The sequence below is a fragment of the Ipomoea nil genome, unplaced genomic scaffold (genome assembly GCF_001879475.1).
Source record: "Ipomoea nil cultivar Tokyo-kokei standard unplaced genomic scaffold, Asagao_1.1 scaffold0642, whole genome shotgun sequence".
Classification (NCBI taxonomy): Eukaryota; Viridiplantae; Streptophyta; class Magnoliopsida; order Solanales; family Convolvulaceae; genus Ipomoea; species Ipomoea nil.
In genome coordinates, this window is record NW_017617070.1 from 1,735,601 (window position 1) to 1,757,178 (window position 21,578).

Consider the following 21,578-nt stretch of genomic DNA (forward strand, 5'->3'; position numbering starts at 1 on the left):
GTCTGGACTTGATCCAGGAGACATTCCTGAATCCAGCTCAACGAAACATAACACAGTGGTATAGTATGGTCAAACAAGCAACAGTACAAACTCTGTGACCCCGTATGTCATTATTGCATGTTGCGTGGCCATACCAGACCCGAATGCTACTACTTCTACAAGTATCAAAGAATCGAGAAATTCACGCACATGAACACCCAACCCTTTATAAAATAGATTTAGGTTAAAAAGACTGACTATATTTCGTTTGTCTCTTTTCACTCTAAAAGTGCATGAAGAGAAGAGAAATGATACTTTGACAGCGCGGGTGTTCCCGTCACATGACAGGAAATGCCAAATTTATAAGTAACGTAAATGGAAGCAAAGGTGAAGTTACCTTTGGTGATGGTATTAAAGGTCATGTCACTGGCATCGGCACGCTAAATGTCATTGGCCTGCCAAAACTAGAAAAAGTATTGCTAGTCAATGGACTTCACGCAAATCTCATAAGTATAAGTCAACTATGTGACCAAAACTGGAACGTGTGCTTCAAAAAAAATAAATGCATTGTCTTGGACAAAACAAATCAATGCGTTATGGAAGGTAAAAGGTCAACTGACAATTGCTATATTCTAACTAAAATATCTTCTGTTGCAGGACCAGCATAGATGAAGCTGAGCTATGGCACCAAAAACTGGGGCATCTGAGTTACATACTACTTGATAAACTAATGAGGATGGAAGGTGTTCGTGGTTTACCCAAGATGAAAGTCGAATCAACCATTTGTGGTGCCTGCCAAGTTGGGAAACTGACCAAATCATTTCATCCAGCTCAACATACCATAATGACGAGTCACTGCCTAGAACTGATCCACATGGATCTTATTGGTCCTACTTAAACAGGGAGTTTTGGAGGTAAGAAGTACATACTGGTATGTGTTGATGATTTTTCACGTTTTTCGTGGGTAATCTTTCTTAGGGAAAAATCCGAAGCACTTGAAGCTTTCAAAACACTGGGACTGAAACTCCAAAAGGAAAGAAATGAACCTATTATTCGAATTCGAAGTGATCACGGATGGAAATTCGACAACAACTTGTTCGATGCCTTTTCCAATCAATCAGGAATTACCCATGAGTATTCGGCACCAAAGACACCTCAACAAAACGAAGTCGTTGAATGAAAAACAGCATCATTCAAGAAATGGGACGAGTCCTGCTCAACGCCAAAGGATTACCTCAAAAATTCTGGACAGAAGTTGTAAACACCACATGTCACATCCCCAACCGAGTCTATCTTCGGTCAGGCACAAGTCAAACACCGTATGAATTATGGAAAGGTAAGAAACCGAATATTAATTACTTTCACATTTTTTGCTCACGATGTTTTATTTTGAAGGATAGAAATCCTGTTGCAAAATTTAAACCAAAAAGCGACAAGGGGATCTTTCCCGGTTATTCAACGAACAGTAGTGCATATCGTGTATACAACAAAGTGACCAAGACCATCATCGAGTCTACAAATTTTGTAATTGATGATCAACCGAATGATATTGTTGAAGTTTCACAACCTGAGTCAGTGATAGAACCTGATGCAAACCGTTCTGAAACTCCTGATCCTGAAACTCCTGAACCAGATCCAGAATCACCCACGCCATCTGAACCTGACCCAGAACCAGAATCAGAATCTGACACTGATCAAGACGACATTGACATTCCAACACGCATCCACAATAGATCATCTATCTTCAAAATTGATTTTGCCATCATCTTTGGTGATAGGTCTACAGGTTCATTACTCTCTAATTCCTTTTGTTGATTTCATGAATATTTTATGGTGTCATTGTCTAATGTGTCCTGTGAAATACCTTCAAATTTTCCTATGTCTAAAGCTGAGTTTTTATGTGTTCCTCTACCTAATTTGGTGCCCTCTACTTCAATATCCTTGCATTCATCAAATCTTGACAATTCTTCATCTTTGCCAGTGTAATATTCTGCATCTGTGATAGAATCTGTTTCAGGATCATAGAATTTATCTTTTGAATTAATGGTTCTGTTCCTACATGCTCTCACATTGCATCTATGTGTTTTTTTGTGCGTGTGTCTCTCTATGATTGATTTGTCCTCTATTCCATTTTTTTTAATTTTCTCGCAATTAGTCCTTTTCGTTACCTACTACTCTAAATTGCGTATTCATTCTTTGTGTTTTGTTTTTGACTGTTTCTGTGTGTTCACTAAATGTCCTATCTATGTTGTTTTGGATGCTTTTGATATGATAATCCTTTGATTATGCCTTTTTGTTGGTGTTTCTTGTGCTAAAAATTTGAATTCTACAAGGTTGCTTGAATGGTAAATTTGCTGCAAGTTGATATTCGTGGCTATGTGTTTATGTGAATGTACCTATTGATTTACCTGCATTCTCCATAAAAGTGTTATCTGTAATCTTGCTCTGTGTTATGTGTTTAGTCTGGTCATGACCGTATGTGTGTTTTCCCATGCTATCTGGTATGAATATGTGCCTAAATTAGATTTATATGAATATGTGCCTAATGTTGCTTTAGTTGAATCTCTGGCTGAATATGCTTTGCCTAAATGTGCTTACTGTCTTATTTACCAATCTGTCTCTTTGAGTGACCCAATTGTGTGCTTTTTGTGTTATTTGCTACGAATTTGTGCTTGAATGCGTTTTTACATGGTATGTTACGTTTTATCTACTTAATCTGCTCCAACTTGACTTGTGCTTATACGTTATTTGTTAAAATTGTTATCAAGTTCTGCGTTTCTCGTTTCTAATTCTCTTGTGCAGGATCAGTCCAATCGGGCACTCTGTCAGACTCAATCCATTATTGATGTTCACCTTTGTCAATTTATTGGAAAAAAGGGGGAGTGAGTATAATAAGGGGGAATATGGTTGGATTAAGGGGGAGTATATGGTTTTTTGATTAAGGGGGAGTATATGGTTTTTTTATTGATCTATTTTTTGTTATGGATTACGGATTCTGTGTTGGCATATTGGCTTTGGTAGCATTATGGGTTGAAGTATGCCTTGTGTTGGATGGTAAGCTTTTATTTAACTTAACTGTCTATTTTTATTGGTATTCTGGGCTTCTACTTATTATCTCTCTATTTGGTACTCTATTGGAATTATTAGTTTGCTTGTTGAGCCTGAAGCATTATGGATGGAGCATGGTTCAAAGTGTCTTGGTAATTGTCAATAAATTCTAACACATAGGTTTTATGTCAAGCAAATATACTAAGGGCAAGTTATTAACGAAATTTTTTAAAATATTAATTTATTGTTTGTCCAAAGTATATATGCGATAGTTTTTGCCAATTAATTTGCCAAAGGGGAGATTGTAAGTGTACAAATGATAAACATTAAACCGTCTTATGTTGGCTAATTTAATTGACAAATTAAGAGAAAATTGTAAAAAATGTCCCTCTATAATACGTCAATTATCAATGTCACCCATGAATTATGAGTGCTGTAAATGTTGCCCCTCAATTATCAAAATGGTGCACATATAGCCCCTCCCGTAACGGACCTGTGGTTTCCCACCGTTATCCATCGCTGGTACTTTGAATCGAGGGAGGGAAAAAACAACTAAATTACATATTTACTCCGACTTAACGATGTCGTCACTACAAGAAAAATCGCGAATCGCGACGGAATTTTTCCGTCGCGAATGGGCAATATTCCGTCGCGAATCGCGTTTCGCGACGGAATGGAGACGGAATTTATTCCGTCGTCTATCGCCTTGTCGTTTTTTGGTAGACGACGGAATAATTCCGTCGCAACGTTTGGCGACGGAATATTTCCGTCGCCATTTGGCGACGGAATTATTCCGTTGCGAATTCCATCGTCAATTTCGCAATGGAAATGTTTTCCGTCGTAATTCCGTTGCTTCATTGGCAACAAATATTCCGTCGCGATTCCGTCGCGTTTTTGAATTATTTTAAAATTTGATTGTAAATAGTAATGAATGTTTTTAAAATAAAAAATAACATAATTCTAAATTAAGTTATAATACTAATACATTACCAATCCACACTTAATACATAATATAATAGTCAATTCAAGTCTAAACAACATAATAATACATTATCAATCCACACTTAATACATAATATAATAGTCAATTCAAGTCTAAACAACATTGTTAGATATATTAAATATAATATATTTAATATAATATATATTAAATATAATATAATATATCTATAATATATATTAAATATAATATATCTATATATTATATTTATATATATTGAGAAGAGAGAGAGAGGAATAGATAATTTTATTGATGATTAGAAATGCTTGAATAACAAATCTATTTATACTAGATAAGATAATTCAAATGCTAAAATAAAGGAGTTAATGCTCCATGTAAAGCTAACATCATGGCCATGTACTGCACCTATAATTACTCCCATTATTTTTAACCAATTAACTAACTACTTGGTTTAATATTACTAATAATAATAATAATAATAATATTATTATTATTATTATTATTATAACATTGCCTCCTTTAAACCAAGTTGAATATATTGGTCATCCCAATATCCTTCTTCAATTTAAGAAATGTCTCTGTCTTCAACGGCTTCGTAAAAATATCTGCAACTTGACATTCACTCGAACAATACTCAATGTTGATTTGTTTTTCAGCAACCAGTTCTCTGATTTTGTGATACTTGATATCAATGTGTTTACTGCGACCATGAAAGACAGGATTCTTGGACAACGAAATTGCTGACTTGTTGTCACAAAAAATAGTTGTTGGTGCTTCCTGCTTGTGTTGTAAGAACTCCAAAATTCTCCTCAACCAAACTGCTTTAGTAGCACAGTTTGCTGCTGCAATATATTCTGCTTCTGCGGTTGAAAGTGCTACAATCTGCTGCTTCTTTGAAGACCAAGAAAATATGGCTGAACCAAGATAGAAGGCATATCCTGATGTGCTTTTTCTGGTCTCAATATCTCCAGCCCAATCACTGTCTGTATACCCAACAAGTTCCACTACTTCATTAGTAGAGTAAAAAATTCCATCATTACTCGTACCTTTGACATATCTCAGAATTCGCTTTGCTGCAGCCCAATGTGATTCTTTTGGTTCCTCCATGAATCTGCTAAGTATCCCAACTCCAAAAGAAATATCTGGCCTTGTTGCCACCAGATACCTCAAACTTCCAATTAAGCTTTTATAAGACGTAACATTCACATTCTTACCACACTCATCTTTGGACACCTTTAACTTTTCAGCTACCGGAGTTGAAGCTGGTTTGGAGTTTTCCATTTTGAACTTTTTCAAAATATCAGCAGCATACTTCTTTTGTGAAATAAAGATTCCACCATCCATCTGAATAACCTCAAAGCCAAGAAAGTAAGACATAAGGCCCATATCGGTCATTTCAAACCTCTTAATGAGTGCCTCCCTGAATTCTGAGATTAGCTTCAAGTTGTTTCCAGTAAAAACCAGATCATTAACATACAGACAGATTAAAACAATATCACCAGAATCCGTGCATTTGACATACAAAGTGTGTTCATGAGGACATCTCATAAAACCACTTTCAACAAAATATGAGTCAATGCAACCATACCACGCCCTAGGCGCTTGCTTTAAGCCATACAAGGCTTTTCTCAACCTGTACACTTTATTTTCCTCCCCTTTCTTCATAAATCCTGCAGGTTGCTCAACATATATTTCTTCATCAAGAAAACCATTCAGAAAAGCAGACTTGACATCCATTTGATGCAATTTCCAATCATTTTGAGCAGCAAGAGAAATAACCATTCGAACTGTATCAAGTCTACTTACAGGAGCAAAAACCTCAAAATAATCAATACCTGGTTTCTGCTTGTAACCCTTTGCTACCAACCGTGCCTTAAAACGGTCAATTTCTCTATTTGATTTGTACTTCGTTCTGTAAACCCACTTTACTCCAATCGGCTTCTTTCCAGGAGGTAAATCTGTTAACTCCCAGGTACCATTCTTTTCAATGGCACGTATCTCCTCATCCATCGCCTTAAGCCAATGAGTTTCTGTAGCAGCCTCCTCAAAAGTTAAAGGATCACAATCTGCAAAGAGAGCAAATTGAATAATCTCTTCATCAGACAGGTCATTAGCTTGACCCAAAACATAATCTTGCAAGCGAGCTGGTAAGTGGCGCTCGCGCTGAGATCGTCGAACTGACGATTCTGGCTGTGAAAGAGACTGGACATTATCTGGAATCGGTTGCTCTTCAATAATATTTTCAACAGCAGGAATAACAACTGAACTTTCATCTTTAGCTAACCAATCCCAGGCACCATATTCATCAAAAGTGACATCACGACTTATAACAACCTTTTTAGTTTCAGGATTGTATAGTTTATAAGCCTTTGAAGCGTCACTATAACCAATGAATATGCATTTCTCACCTTTATCATCCAACTTCTTTCTCAATGGATCCGGCACGTGGGCATATGCCAAACATCCAAAAACCTTGAGATATTTGATAGAGGGTTTTCTCCCACTCCAAGCTTCTTCGGGCGTCTTATCACGGACACTCTTAGTTGGACACCTATTCAACACATAGACAGCACAAGCAACAGCTTCTGCCCAAAAAGGTTTAGGCAGATCCTTGGATTTCAACATGCACCTCACCATATCCATGATTGACCTATTCTTCCTCTCAGCCACTCCGTTTTGTTGTGGAGTGTATCTAGCTGTCATTTGGTGCTGAATACCCTTTTCTTTCAGAAAATTATCACAAGCAATATATTATGTACCTCTATCAGTTCTCAAGATTTTAACTTCATAACCACTTTGCTTTTCAACAAAAGTCTTAAATTGTTTGAAAACATCACATGCTTCAGACTTTTGCTTCAGAAAGTAAACCCATGTTTTCCTACTGAAATCATCAATGAAAGTAATAAAGTACTTACAACCTCCATGTGAGGGAACCTCCAACGAACATAGGTCTGAGTGAATAATCTCCAACTGTTTTGTAGCTCTCCTTGACTTGCCCACGGGAAAGGGATCTCTATGCTTCTTCCCAATCACACAAATCTCACATATACGATCAGGGACATTCACAACAGGTAAATCAGAAACAAGTTCCTTTCTCGCAAGATAGTTTAACCCAGAAAAATGAAAATGCCCAAACCGCATATGCCATAACCAATTATCATCACAAACTTCAGAATTAAAACAAGCAAGGAGAGTATGCTTAATTTTCAAAGGAAATAGTCGATTTTGGGACATATTTACCTTTGCAATCAAAACTCCTTTAGCATCTGCAATGGTACAACACCCCTGAGCAATATGTATCTTATATCCTTTTTCTGACAACTGACCCATACTCAACAAATTTTGGTGTAGTTCAGGAACATAGAACACATCGGATATAAAATTGTGAGTACCATCCTTCAACTGAATAGAGATTTTACCTTTTCCCAAAATTGGCACCTTTGACTTATTGCCAAACGTTACTTCAGACCGGACTGATTCATCCAATTCAGAAAACAATTCTTTCTTCCCACACATATGGTTACTACACCCAGTATCCAAGAACCATATGTTCTTATCTGTAGAAAAACTATCGTTGGCTAAAAGTAAAGTTTCAGAACTCTCACCAGACTTTTCAGCAGTGTTTTCAGCAATGTTTGCTTGATTTCCACGATTGTTGTCCTCATTATACCAACAATCTGCAATCTTGTGCCCATACTTGCCACAATTGTAGCAATGAAATGGAAATTTACCTTGTTTGGTATTACCTCCACCTCTTCCTTGGTTGGAGTTACCACGTCCTCCTCCTTGGTTGAAGTTACCACGACCTCTTCCACTAGAACCTCCTCTTCCTCTTCCACGACCTCTACCAGATCCTCCACCTCTTTGATTAGTGCCAGTCACATTAAGGGTGACTTGACTCTGCAAAGCTTCTTCTGCTAGTGGTTCCGATTTTGACGCAATCCTGTCAATATGACTTTCTACCATACCTTTCAGCTCTGCAATTGATAAGAGCTCGGTTTTGTGTGACTCTGTTATTGAAGCCACCACATGGTCATACTTCATCGGCATAGTTCGAAGAACTTTTTCAACCACTGCACCATCTTCAATCGTATCTCCATATAGCCTCATCTTATTCACCATATCAATAAGACGAGTGAAATACGCATCTACTGTTTCTGTAGAGGTCATCTCACAATTATCGTACAACCTTCTCAACGACTGCAACTTAGACTTCTGCGCCCGATCGACTCCTTTGTGTGACACCTTTAAGATGTCCCAAGCTTGTTTTGCTGTTTGAGCACGAGCTAATTGCCCAAAAATGGAATAATGAACACCTTGGTGAATCTGACCCAAGGCCAATTTATCTCGCCGTATAGCGCCTGCATCAGCTCCTTCGGGTAGACTGGGATCAACAAAGCTCCAAAGATTTTGAGCTTGCAAATGTGTGGACATCATAATTTGCCAATAATTGTAATCGAGGTTCCCGTCCAATTTGGGACCCGACAATACAATATTCAAATTTGTGGCCATAATTCACTATGAAAAATACCTCGGGGTTGAAAGGTTGACTGGCTCTGAAAACAACATTGTTAGATATATTAAATATAATATATTTAATATAATATATATTAAATATAATATAATATATCTATAATATATATTAAATATAATATATCTATATATTATATTTATATATATTGAGAAGAGAGAGAGAGGAATAGATAATTTTATTGATGATTAGAAATGCTTGAATAACAAATCTATTTATACTAGATAAGATAATTCAAATGCTAAAATAAAGGAGTTAATTCTCCATGTAAAGCTAACATCATGGCCATGTACTGCACCTATAATTACTCCCATTATTTTTAACCAATTAACTAACTACTTGGTTTAATATTACTAATAATAATAATAATATTATTATTATTATTATAACAAACATTAACAAACAACCATTAAAATCAATTGATTGCAGATGGAGGTGATGATGAAGTACCCGCTCTCCCGCCATCAATAGCATCAAGTCGTTGTTGCATAAGGAGAATAATTTCCTTCAAACTCTGAATTTCATGTTGTACATTTGCAGAAGTAGAAGTAGCATTGTCGGGTGGTCGTGATGTTGGTGTCATACTGCTAGAAGTGTTATCATTAGTTGGACCATGAACAACAGAACAACCATATGAACCAAGTCCATAAACTCTTCTTTTCTTATCGTGTCCACCAACCGCGTCATAGTATAATTGATTGTCATCCACCTGCTCCCCATTTTCTGCCAACATCTCCCGTTGCGATTCAACTTGTTCCTAAAATATGGTAGAGATTTAGTGCAAAATATATGTAAAGGCATAGATATTTTAAAAACTTAAAACAAATTAAACTTACATGAATTTGTTTGGCTTTTTCAGCTATGAATGTTTGCCCATCGTGTTGTTTGGTATGTGTATGCCTGAACAGTTCATAATACGATGGACAATGACCCAATTGTCCTTCCTACAAATTGTATTTAACAAACAAAAGCAATTATTAAAGTAAGAAAAAATTCGGCAGAGTTTCCTTTGTATATAAGACTATCTCCCTGTTCAATATATAATACAATTCAATTATAATCTCCAACATCAATCAATAAACACAATAAAACACAATCACAATCAACAAAAAACATAAAAGTTGGAGTCAAGTAAACTCTAGTTATTCATTTTACCTAGAATCCTCATTAAAAGATTTAAGCTAGTGCTTCCCAAATTAACTCTGCAGTTTCTACTCCTAAGTTCAATCAATCCTCATTATCAAATCATTCAAGTTCAAATAAATCTCAGGTTTCCATATCTTATTTTCATATAATACAAAACACATAATACTTATAACTTAAACAATTCAAATAACTTACAAGTTGAGCTGCAACTTTTACGTGAGGTGTTGATCCTGTGGTATGGGTAAATTGAGCAACTCCAGTTAAAACTCCTCCACGCCTATTTCTCTTAGCCAATTCTGTTTTCTTCTTGCCCTCCTCAGAATTCCAAACATCATTCCATTTTGTCCATATTTCTGTTGGGACATAAGGAGGTCTTGGCATTTTCCTTATTCTGCTTATGTAATCAGCATATCTTCTTTTAGCCTTTATCTCCCAAGCATTATACACTACACCGTGATACACATAGATTTGGCTCTAGGAGAAGTTGGAGTCTACAGTAATTTCCAATAAACCAAAGGCCAGAAATTAAAATTGAAGTCTCCAGAAAATGAGTAATAAAAAAGATTACCGGTCAGAAATGGAGGAGGAGGCGACGTCTATGGAGTTTTGGTGATGACCACGGCGGCACGGCGACGGCGCACGGTGATGACGGCTATGGAGTTTTACGATGGTGTTCGCGAGCTAGGGAGTGTTCTGGAGTTCACGATGATGTCTTTGAGAATTTTAGGACTTAGGGTTCACGAGGGAGTTCTGATGTTTTATAATTTTAATTTAATTCATATTTAGTAGTCAAAACGCAGCGTTTAAGTAGAAAAAAAAAAAATTTAATTAAATTATTGCGACGGAATATAGGTGGTCGCAATTTCCGTCGCCATATTTAGTCCATAATCTATAGTTTAATTCATTTAAGGACGGAATGAAATCGGTCGCCAATTCCGTCGCCATTTAACGACGGAACAGAAATCGGTCGCCTTTTCGATCGCAAAATGGACGACGTAAATTACTTCCGTCGCCAATTCGGTCGTGAATATTTGCCGCCAAAATTTCGCGGACTTTATTTTATGTTTGCGCCAAGATACACGACGGAAATTAATTCCGTCGCCATTTCGCAACGGAATCTATTCGGTCGCAAATTCGGTCGCTAAATGGCGACGGAATATAGTCCGTCGCGAGTTTCCGTCGCGATTCGCGATTTTTCTTGTAGTGCGTACACTAACGGGGAACCACATGTCCGTTACGGGAGGGGCTATATGTGCACTGTTTTGATAATTGAGGGGCAACATTTACACCACTCATAATTCAGGGGTGACATTGATAATTGTCATATTATAGAGGGGCATTTTTTACAATTTTCCTACAAATTAATTAGAATTTATTTTGGAAATTAACCTATGGATCGTCTCCTATCACATGCATTCTACAGCAATAGCAATAATCAGGCGCAAATAATTAAGTGGAAGTCGAAAGTATGGATCTGACCTTTAGTCAAAGGATGGCTTATTTATTGTTGTGGTAATTTATTCTAGTATGGCTTTGAGTTGGTAAAGGCGTATGGATAGCACATATTGGGGAATTGGTTGAGTGAATTTCAATATAAAAGGATGGGATGCTTACCTCTTTGTTTCACATGATTTAGAATATTATTATTTTTGAAAGAAAGTTTCCAGAATCAGGGACGGAGCCAAAGGGGGGCAAGGGGGTCAGCTGCCCCCCTCACCGTACCCCCACTCCATATATAATCTTTGTGTGTATATATAGTATAGATTTTAGTATTAGTATAAAAAAAAACTAATAAATGTTAACAAGTAAGGAGTTAGATTAGTTGATAAGGTATGTCTTTGTGAATATAAAAGGTCTTGGTTTCAAATCCTTGCATTAACATAGTTATACATATTTTTGAGTTCTTCTCCTATGGCTTCAACACAATCACTTTTTTAATATTTAATATGTGTAATTTATAATGTGTTTTCTATTCAAATTATTTTATCAAATTAATTATGTTTCATATTTTGTTATGAATATTTTTATAAAATTTCGATGTGTTTTATTTTTCGCACATATCCAACAATATTGAAAACTATATTTCTTAAGTAATGGTTATAAAAAAAAAAAAAACTCTTACATAATTTATTTATTTTTTTAAAATAATCTCTTTTGTTTTAATATTTCGCTTTTACTGGAAAAAATTTCTAAATCCGTTCTACTTCTTTGCCCCCCCCCCCACCCCCCCCCTCACCCCCCCCCCTCAATATAATTTCTGGCTCCGTCCCTGTCCAGAATCGCTACTTCAACAAATTACTTTATACTATTGCTAAGGAAGTGTTGATCGTACTGGGTCAGTTCGACTGCATCAGGATCAGTAGCATCAACAATTGATGTCAATGAAGGCATGCACGTACCAATCCTGTTCTTGATGTTAGGAAGGTTCTAGTGGTAGTAGTGGTTGATTGCCTTATGTACTCACCCCATGTAAAACACCTTGGTGAACATCTAGTGGATTGGGCAGACGTGAGTTGCCCCGCAGACGTAGGAGAAGTACATATTGTATTCAAGATTCACGGTGCAATTTCACATTGATTTTATAAAATTTACCAGGTTTTCGTATTTAGTTGTTAAATGTTGCATATTTAAGTGTTCAAGTTTGCATAGTAAAGTTGATCGATAATAATTATGAAAATGTCACTGCGTTTTTTGTCTTCAGTCCAAAATAATATAAAGGCACAAGTGTCAAATAGGCCCATCTACTATTGCGAAGTGCTCAATTTCCACCACGAACTAAATTAAGTGTCAAATAGACCCATTTACCAGTTAATTTGTTCAATTAGCTTTTTTTTTTTTTTTTTTTTTTTTACATGTTACATATTTATTAATTATTAAAAAATAAATAAATAAAATAAAATAAAATAATTAAAAAAATTTAAAAAGTAATAATAATAATAATAATAATAATAATAATAATAATAATAATAATAATAGTCACCGGCTGTCCGGCGAGGACAGCCGGTGGCTGCCCATTCACAGACAGCCGTGGCTGTCCGGCGAGGACAGCCGGACAACCACAGCTGTCAAAGTGAGGTCCAATCTCAACTTTACATTTGGAAAAAATGGATGTACCAGATTAGACTTAAGAAAAAAAATGTGGTGACAGGTTGGACTCATCCGACCAAAGCCAGTTCTATTGCTGACGGAACGCAAGTAGCTAAACCTGAAACTGAGTGGTCCCAAACTAACGTAACTAATGTTGGATATAACGATAAGGCCTTAGATACGATTTACTCCCGTGTGCATGTAAGTCAGCTTTCTATAGTTGCAGGTATTGATTCAGCTAAAGGTGCGTGGGAAGCTCTTGAGTCAACTTACGATAAAACTACGTCAGTGAAACAATCAAAGCTGCAACTGGTCCAGTCCGACTTTGAAGAGCTTCGGATGAAACGATCACGAACTTTCACACACGCGTACAGGAACTAGCGAATCGTGGGATGGTCCTCTGTGAACCTTTCCCACAAGCAAAACTTGTTAAAAAAATTCTAAGGTCTTTACCACCGAGGTTCAGAATGAAAGTCACGGCTATTCAGGAACACGACGGCTGGGAGAACAAAACTGTTACTCAGTCAATGGGAAATCTTAGAACCTATGAAATAGAAATTTTAACTGATCAAACAAAAAAAACAACAAAAAAACAAAAAAAAAATGTAGCCTTTGTCGGTGAAGAAATAATGTTGTATCTGACTTAGAAGAACCAGGTGATGATACGGTTGTATTTTTTACTAAACAGTTCTCTATAATTTTGAAACAGGTTTCAAAAAATTCGCGCAATAGAAATCCACAAAGAGGAGCAACATCGTCCAAAACCGGCCCTAGGGCAGACTCGTCAAGCTTCAAGCAGTCTGTCTCGCGTATAGGGCAGTCCAAAGAAATATCTAATAATAAAGGAATCAAATGCTATGAGTGCGAAGGTTTTGGACATGTACAAGCGGAGTGTCCCACCTATCTCAGACGCAAAAAATCTATGTCCGCCATTACCTGGAGTGACGACGAACCTGATGCTGAAACAACTGGATCTGATATAGAAGAAAATCTCCGGTAATTTTGTTGCATTTACTGCACGTGTTGCTGGTTGTTCAGAACCTAATGAAGGAGCTGACTCAGAGGGTGGTGGATATGTCTCAGCGGAAGATTTAGAATTAAATGCTTTATATTTTGAAGTTGAGTTTAATAAGTTGTACCCCAAATGGGAAGCCCTACGAAAAACAAATCGTAGATTAACTAGTGAGATAGGGATTATAACAAACGCTAGTAAAGTGTACCAAACTCAAATAGCAGATCGGGATGTACTTCTTAAAGAAGCGGCTGACCGAGAAGAAAGACTGAAGTGCAGACCTTGAAGCAGGAGCTAATCACCTACAAACGACAAATCCAAATGATGGACACCACTTCAACACTTGAGAAAATCCTTGATTCCGGAAGAAAAACTTCTGCAAAATTCGGTTTGGGCTTCACCGGAAGAAACTCAAAGGATAAAACGGTATTTGTCAAAGCGTCTGTACCTGATCCAGGAGACATTCCTGAATCCAACTCAACAAAACATAACAGTGGTATAACGGGGTGAGAAGAAATTACAGTGACTAAGCAAATTCTCGAGCTTAAATCACTGCTACATGTTTGGGTTGTTGAAGAAAAGCAAACCAGGTCTTAACAAATACTCAATCAACAAACTGCATTATATTTATTTATTATATCATTTGCAAAGTATCCAACTTGTCTTATATTTATTTATTAGAAGAGGGCTCACGGAGGAGGATTAAAAATCCAACTTTATTTTACCCACTCCCCAAAACACCAAAGCTACGGTGTTCATCTCATCATCACAGCATTAACAAAATCAAATATTTCTAAAAATTAAATCAAACCTATTTAGAAGAAGTTGGTATAGCAAAAGAAACAAAACGAATGTTCTTAGACGAATAATCTCACAGAAATCCGCTGAGAACAGTTATTTTATCATTGTAAGCCCACATTAAAGTAAATTTGTAAAAAAAGCCAGTATTAATTAAGCTTTTGGAGATTTAATGGAAATTTCTTCATCTTGAAAATTTCTATTCTCTCTCTCCTCTTCTTTTTTTTTTAATAGGTAAACAAAACTTACTCTATCGATATATTGAAGATTGATGAGTCAGCATGAGATACTACCACAATTTATTAATTACATCTAAAAAGGGTATTGTAATATAATACTCCGTACCATTTAATTACTACCCAAAAGAAAATATCTTTGTTGATGGCATGCCACTCTTTTTTTTCCTTACATTTACTATAATGTGTCTTAATAACACTTCTATAGTTGCCATTGAAACTAAAAAATAAAAAAGGTAATTGGTCAAATAAATTTGTCCTTAATTTTCATAACAATATAGACTCAAGATATTTTTATTAAAAGATATCCAAAACACACATTTCCGTTCATATTATCTCTTAATCGATCATCTGTATGTAATAACTAAAACCATAATAAAATGCAGAGAAAACATATAAATATACTGAAATAAAACTCATAAATATCTTCTTGCTTCTAATTAGGTCCCTCCATCATCATTTGGTTCGTACTGGCTCTTTATTGGGCACTAGCACCACCACTTGGGCCAACATTGTCATTCGCTCCAAATTGTGAATAGCCGAATAAGCTGCTTGTATCAAGATGAGCTTGACCAGGAACTTGCAATAGTTTTTGCAGAACAAGATCTCGAAGCATTTCCATTTTGTGTTTCATGGATGGTAGCTCTGATAATGGAAGTTCAGAAATAGGAGGATTAACCTTTTCGGCCTCACGCAAAACTTTATTTACTTTTATTTCTTCTTCAATCTGCATTTCCAGGTAATTAATTTGGGAAGACATGATTTGCATCAAGGCTTCACGGTGAGCACGCAAGTTTTGTTCGGCAGGAACTTGCTCGGCAGGGTAGGGTTGTGCTGTAGGATTAGCACCAAAATATTTGGTTAAGATCGCATCCATACCAGGGTTGCTGAAAGTATAAGCCTTGCCAGAAGGCGAAAAAATCACCAACAAAATCTCCACCCCACATAGTGTGGATATCTCATTGGCCTTCTTGATAAGACCATTGCGGCGTTTCGAGAAGGCAACACTACGACTAGTGTCACTTTCAATTCTAGATAGGGGAATCCTTTGCCTACCTCTACCCACCCTTCGATTGGCATTATTGCTAGACATTTTCAAGAAAAATATAATTCCCTCACAAAAGATGTAGAGACAAAGTATATTGATAGCATTGAATGTGTAGTGGTCTATTTATAGTTGGGTGTGGTTGTTATTCCTTAACGCTTTTCAATTCGATATTTTATATTTATTATGCTACTAAAATAAAAACAAATTAAATTGGAAGTTTACAACTGAATGATCGATATAGATATTCACAACTTTTTGGTATGTCGGATCTCGAATTTGGAATAATCAATGAAGATTTTTACAACTTGGTATGCTGAATCTTAAATTCGTAATATTATTATGGAATTATATAATGCCAGCTCATGTGTTGGTAGGTAAGATCTAGAATTTGTAATATAATAGAAATTTTGGCCGTTATATAAAATATATGTATTTAATATAAAAATATATTTATTAATTATTCACGATTGTATATTGTGTTGCTTCTTAATCGGTTTAGGCATTGACCCAACTATTCAAAATATCAACTAATTTCATACACCAAACACAAAAAAAGTTCCATTTTCACAACTTGGTATGCCGGATCTTAAATTCGTAATAATGTAATAGAAACTATAATGCCAGCTCATCTGTTGGTAGGCGAGATCTAGAATTAGTAATATAATAAAAATTTTGACGGCCATATAAAATATGTAATTAATATTAAAATGTATTAATTAATTATTCGGGGTTGTATGTTGTAACGACTTCTTAATCAATATAGGCATGGACACAACCGTTCAAAAATTACAACTAATGTTGTATACCACACAAAAAGAATGGTCAATTTTAACAAATTGGTCCGCCGAATCTTATATTCATAATTATATAACGAAAATATATAATGTCATCTCATGTGTTCGATCATATGAGAATAAGTCTTTAGGTGAAAACTAAGAACCAATCTCAACTTTACGTTTGGGAAAAATGGATGTTCCAGATCCGACTTAAGAAAAAACATGTGTTGACATTTTCGTAATTATCACCAACTTTACTATGCAAACTTGAAAACAAAAATCTTTAATTTTCAGAATTTTCCAGATTTGCATATGTAGTACTAACATTTTGCATATTTAGTATTTGAATATTGCACTTGCAAAAATGCAAAAGTGCATTGTACTTGGGGTTTCTATTTTAGAGTTTATGACTGCATTTTTTGTTTTATTTGGTTTAGTGGTTCACTTTTTACTGCTTAGCATCTAGCATTTACAGTTTAGATTTAAAATTTTGCATTTTGTACAAATGATACACATTAAACCCTTTTATGTTGGCTAATTTAATTGACAAAATAATTAGAATTTATTTTGGAAATTAACCTATAGACCGTCTCCTATCACATGCATTCTACAGCAATTGAAATAATCAGGTGCAAATAATTAAGTGGAAGTCGAAAGTATGGATCTGATCTTTAGTCGAAGGATGCATGGCTTATTTATTGTGGTGGTAATTTATTCTAGTATGGCTTTGAGTTGGTAAAGGCGTATGGATAGCACATAATGGGGAATTCGTTGAGTGAATTTCAATATAAAAGGATGGGATGCTTACCTCTTTATTTCACACGAATTAGAATATTATTATTTTTTTAGAGAAAGTTTCCAGAATCACTACTTCAACAAATTACTTTATACTATTGTTAGGGAAGTGTTGATCATACTGGGTCAGTTCGACTGCATCAGGATCAGCAGCATCAACAATTGAGGTCCGTGTTACAAAATGGATCGTGCTAAGGTTTTTTATTCTGTTAATTTGTTCATTCTCAGGGTGATGGAGTATGGCGGTCCGTGGTGACAGGTTGGATTCATCCGACCAAAGCCAGTTCTAGTGCTGACGGAATGCAAGTAGCTAAACCTGAAACTGAGTGGTCCCAAACTGAAAAAACTGATACTGGATATAACGGTAAGGCCTTAGATACGATTTACTCCCTTATGCATAAAAATCTGCTTTCTATAGTTGCAGGTATTGATTTAGCTAACGGTGCGTGGGAGGCTCTTGAATCAACTTACGAAGTAACTACGTCAGTGAAACAATCAAAGCTGCAACTAGTCCAGTCCGACTTTGAAGAGATTTGGATGAATGAGGATGAGACCATCACGAACTTTCACACAAACATACAGGAACTAGCGAATCGAGCAATGGTCCTCGGTGAACCTTTCCCACACGCAAAACTTGTAAAAAAATTCTTAGGTCCTTACCACCGAGGTTCAGAATGAAAGTCACGGCTATTCAGGAACACGATGGCTGAGAGAACAAAACTGTTACACAGTCAATGGGAAATCGTAGAACCCATGAAATGGAAATTTTAACTGATCACACAAAAAAATAAAAAAAAAATGTAGCCTTTGTCCCTGAAGAAAATAATGTTGTATTTCATTTAGACGAACCAGGTGATGATACTGTTGTATTTTTGACTAAACAGTTCACTAGAATTTTGAAAAAGTTTTCAAAAAATTCGCGCAATAGAAATCCACAAAGAGGAGCAACATCGTCCACAACTGGCCCTAGGGCAGGATCGTCAAGCTTCAAGCAGTCTGTCTCACGTCCAGGGCAGTCCAAAGAAATATCTAATAATAAAGGAATCAAATGCTATGAGTGTGAAGGTTTTGGACATGTACAAGAAGAGTGTCCCACCTATCTCAGACACAAAAAATCTATGTCCGCCATTAGCTGGAGTGACGACGAACCTGATGCTGAAACAACTGGATCTGATATAGAAGAAATCTCCGGTAATTTTGTTGCATTTACTGCTCGTGTTGTTGGTCGTTTAGAACCTGATGAAGGAGCTAACTCAGAGGGTGGTGAATATGTTTCAGCGGAAGATTTAAAATTAAATGTTTTATCTTTTGAAGTTGAGTTTAATAAGTTGTATCCCAAATGGGAAGCCCTACGAAAAGCAAATCTTAGATTAACTAGTGAGATAGGTATTATAACAAATGCTAGTAAAGTGTACCAAACTCAAATAGCAGATAGGGATGTACTTCTTAAAGAAGTGGCTGACCGAGAAGGCAGATTGAAACAGGAAGTACAGACCTTGAAGCAGGAGCTAAGCACCTACAAACAACAAATCCAAATAATGGACACCACTTCAACACTTGACAAAATCCTTGATTCCGGAAGAAAAACTTCTGCAAAATTCGGTTTGGGCTTCACTGGAAGCAACTCAAAGGATAAAACGGTATTTGTCAAAGCGTCTGGACTTGATCCAGGAAACATTCCTGAATCCAGCTCAACGAAACATAACACAGTGGTATAGTATGGTCAAACAAGCAACAGTACAAACTCTGTGACCCCGTATGTCATTATTGCATGTTACGTGGCCATACCAGACCCGAATGCTACTACTTCTACAAGTGTCAAAGAATCGAGAAATTCACGCACATGAACACCCAACCCTTTATAAAATAGATTTAGGTTAAAAAGACTGACTATATTTCGTTTGTCTCTTTTCACTCTAAAAGTGCATGAAGAGAAGAGAAATGATACTTTGACAGCGGGTGTTCCCGTCACATGACAGGAAATGCCAAATTTATAAGTAACGTAAATGCAAGCAAAGGTGAAGTTACCTTTGGTGATGGTATTAAAGGTCATGTCACTGGCATCGGCACGCTAAATGTCATTGGCCTGCCAAAACTAGAAAAAGTATTGCTAGTCAATGGACTTCACGCAAATCTCATAAGTATAAGTCAACTATGTGACCAAAACTGGAACGTGTGCTTCAAAAAAAATAAATGCATTGTCTTGGACAAAACAAATCAATGCGTTATGGAAGGTAAAAGGTCAACTGACAATTGCTATATTCTAACTAAAATATCTTCTGTTGCAGGACCAGCATAGATGAAGCTGAGCTATGGCACCAAAAACTGGGGCATCTGAGTTACATACTACTTGATAAACTAATGAGGATGGAAGGTGTTCGTGGTTTACCCAAGATGAAAGTCGAATCAACCATTTGTGGTGCCTGCCAAGTTGGGAAACTGACCAAATCATTTCATCCAGCTCAACATACCATAATGACGAGTCACTGCCTAGAACTGATCCACATGGATCTTATTGGTCCTACTTAAACATGGAGTTTTGGAGGTAAGAAGTACATACTGGTATGTGTTGATGATTTTTCACGTTTTTCGTGGGTAATCTTTCTTAGGGAAAAATCCGAAGCACTTGAAGCTTTCAAAACACTGGGACTGAAACTCCTAAAGGAAAGAAATGAACCTATTATTCGAATTCGAAGTGATCACGGATGGAAATTCGACAACAACTTGTTCGATGCCTTTTCCAATCAATCAGGAATTACCCACGAGTATTCGGCACCAAAGACACCTCAACAAAACGGAGTCGTTGAATGAAAAACAGCATCATTCAAGAAATGGGACGAGTCCAGCTCAACGCCAAAGGATTACCTCAAAAATTCTGGACAGAAGTTGTAAACACCACATGTCACATCCCCAACCGAGTCTATCTTCGGTCAGGCACAAGTCAAACACCGTATGAAGTATGGAAAGGTAAGAAACCGAATATTAATTACTTTCACATTTTTTACAACAAAGTGACCAAGACCATCATCGAGTCTACAAATTTTGTAATTGATGATCAACCGAATGATATTGTTGAAGTTTCACAACCTGAGTCAATGATAGAACCTGATGCAAACCGTTCTGAAACTCCTGATCCTGAAACTCCTGAACCAGATCCAGAATCACCCACGCCATCTGAACCTGACCCAGAACCAGAATCAGAATCTGACACTGATCAAGACAACATTGACATTCCAACACGCATCCACAATAGATCATCTATCTTCAAAATTAATTTTGCCATCATCTTTGGTGATAGGTCTACAGGTTCATTACTCTCTAATTCCTTTTGTTGATTTCATGAATATTTTAGGGTGTCATTGTCTAATGTGTCCTGTGAAATACCTGCAAATTTTCCTATGTCTAAAGCTGAGTTTTTATGTGTTCCTCTACCTAATTTGGTGCCCTCTACTTCAATATCCTTGAATTCATCAAACCTTGACAATTCTTCATCTTTGCCAGTGTAATATTCTGCATCTGTGATAGAATCTGTTTCAGGATCATAGAATTTATCTTTTGAATTAATGGTTCTGTTCCTACATGCTCTCACATTGAATGTACCTATTGATTTACCTGCATTCTCCATAAAAGTGTTATCTGTAATCTTGCTCTATGTTATGTGTTTAGTCCGGTCATGACCGTATGTGTGTTTTCCCATGCTATCTGGTATGAATATGTGCCTAAATTAGATTTATATGAATATGTGCCTAATGTTGCTTTAGTTGAATCTCTGGCTGAATATGCTTTGCCTAAATGTGCTTACTGTCTTATTTACCAATCTGTCTCTTTGAGTGACCCAATTGTGTGCTTTTTGTGTTATTTGCTACGAATTTGTGCTTGAATGCGTTTTTTACTTGGTATGTTACGTTTTATCTACTTAATCTGCTCCAACTTGACTTGTGCTTATACGTTATTTGTTAAAATTGTTATCAAGTTCTGCGTTTCTCGTTTCTAATTCTCTTGTGCAGGATCAGTCCAATCGGGCACTCTGTCAGACTCAATCCACTATTGACGTTCACCTTTGTCAATTTATTGGAAAAAAGGGGGAGTGAGTATAATAAGGGGGAATATGGTTGGATTAAGGGGGAGTATATGGTTTTTTGATTAAGGGGGAGTATATGGT

General features: G+C 36.4%; 1 protein-coding gene and 1 long non-coding RNA gene across 3 annotated transcripts; both read right to left on the reverse strand.

Annotated features, from left to right (window-relative positions):
- Nucleotides 1-9,093: 9,093 nt before the first annotated feature.
- On the reverse strand, nucleotides 9,094-10,350 carry LOC109174518. Of its 2 annotated transcripts, none has more exons than XR_002053087.1 (3): nucleotides 10,233-10,350; nucleotides 9,355-9,462; nucleotides 9,094-9,275 (listed from the first exon to the last, which is right to left on the reverse strand). It is a non-coding gene; the product is annotated as an uncharacterized LOC109174518 (long non-coding RNA). The 2 variants fall into 2 exon arrangements; XR_002053088.1 differs by lacking the exon at nucleotides 10,233-10,350 and adding an exon at nucleotides 9,860-10,035.
- A 4,925-nt stretch (nucleotides 10,351-15,275) lies between these two features.
- On the reverse strand, nucleotides 15,276-15,890 carry LOC109174413 (agamous-like MADS-box protein AGL62). The gene has a single exon (XM_019323651.1). The coding sequence runs from the start codon at nucleotides 15,888-15,890 to the stop codon at nucleotides 15,276-15,278; it is 615 nt and encodes a 204-aa protein (XP_019179196.1).
- Nucleotides 15,891-21,578: the final 5,688 nt, after the last annotated feature.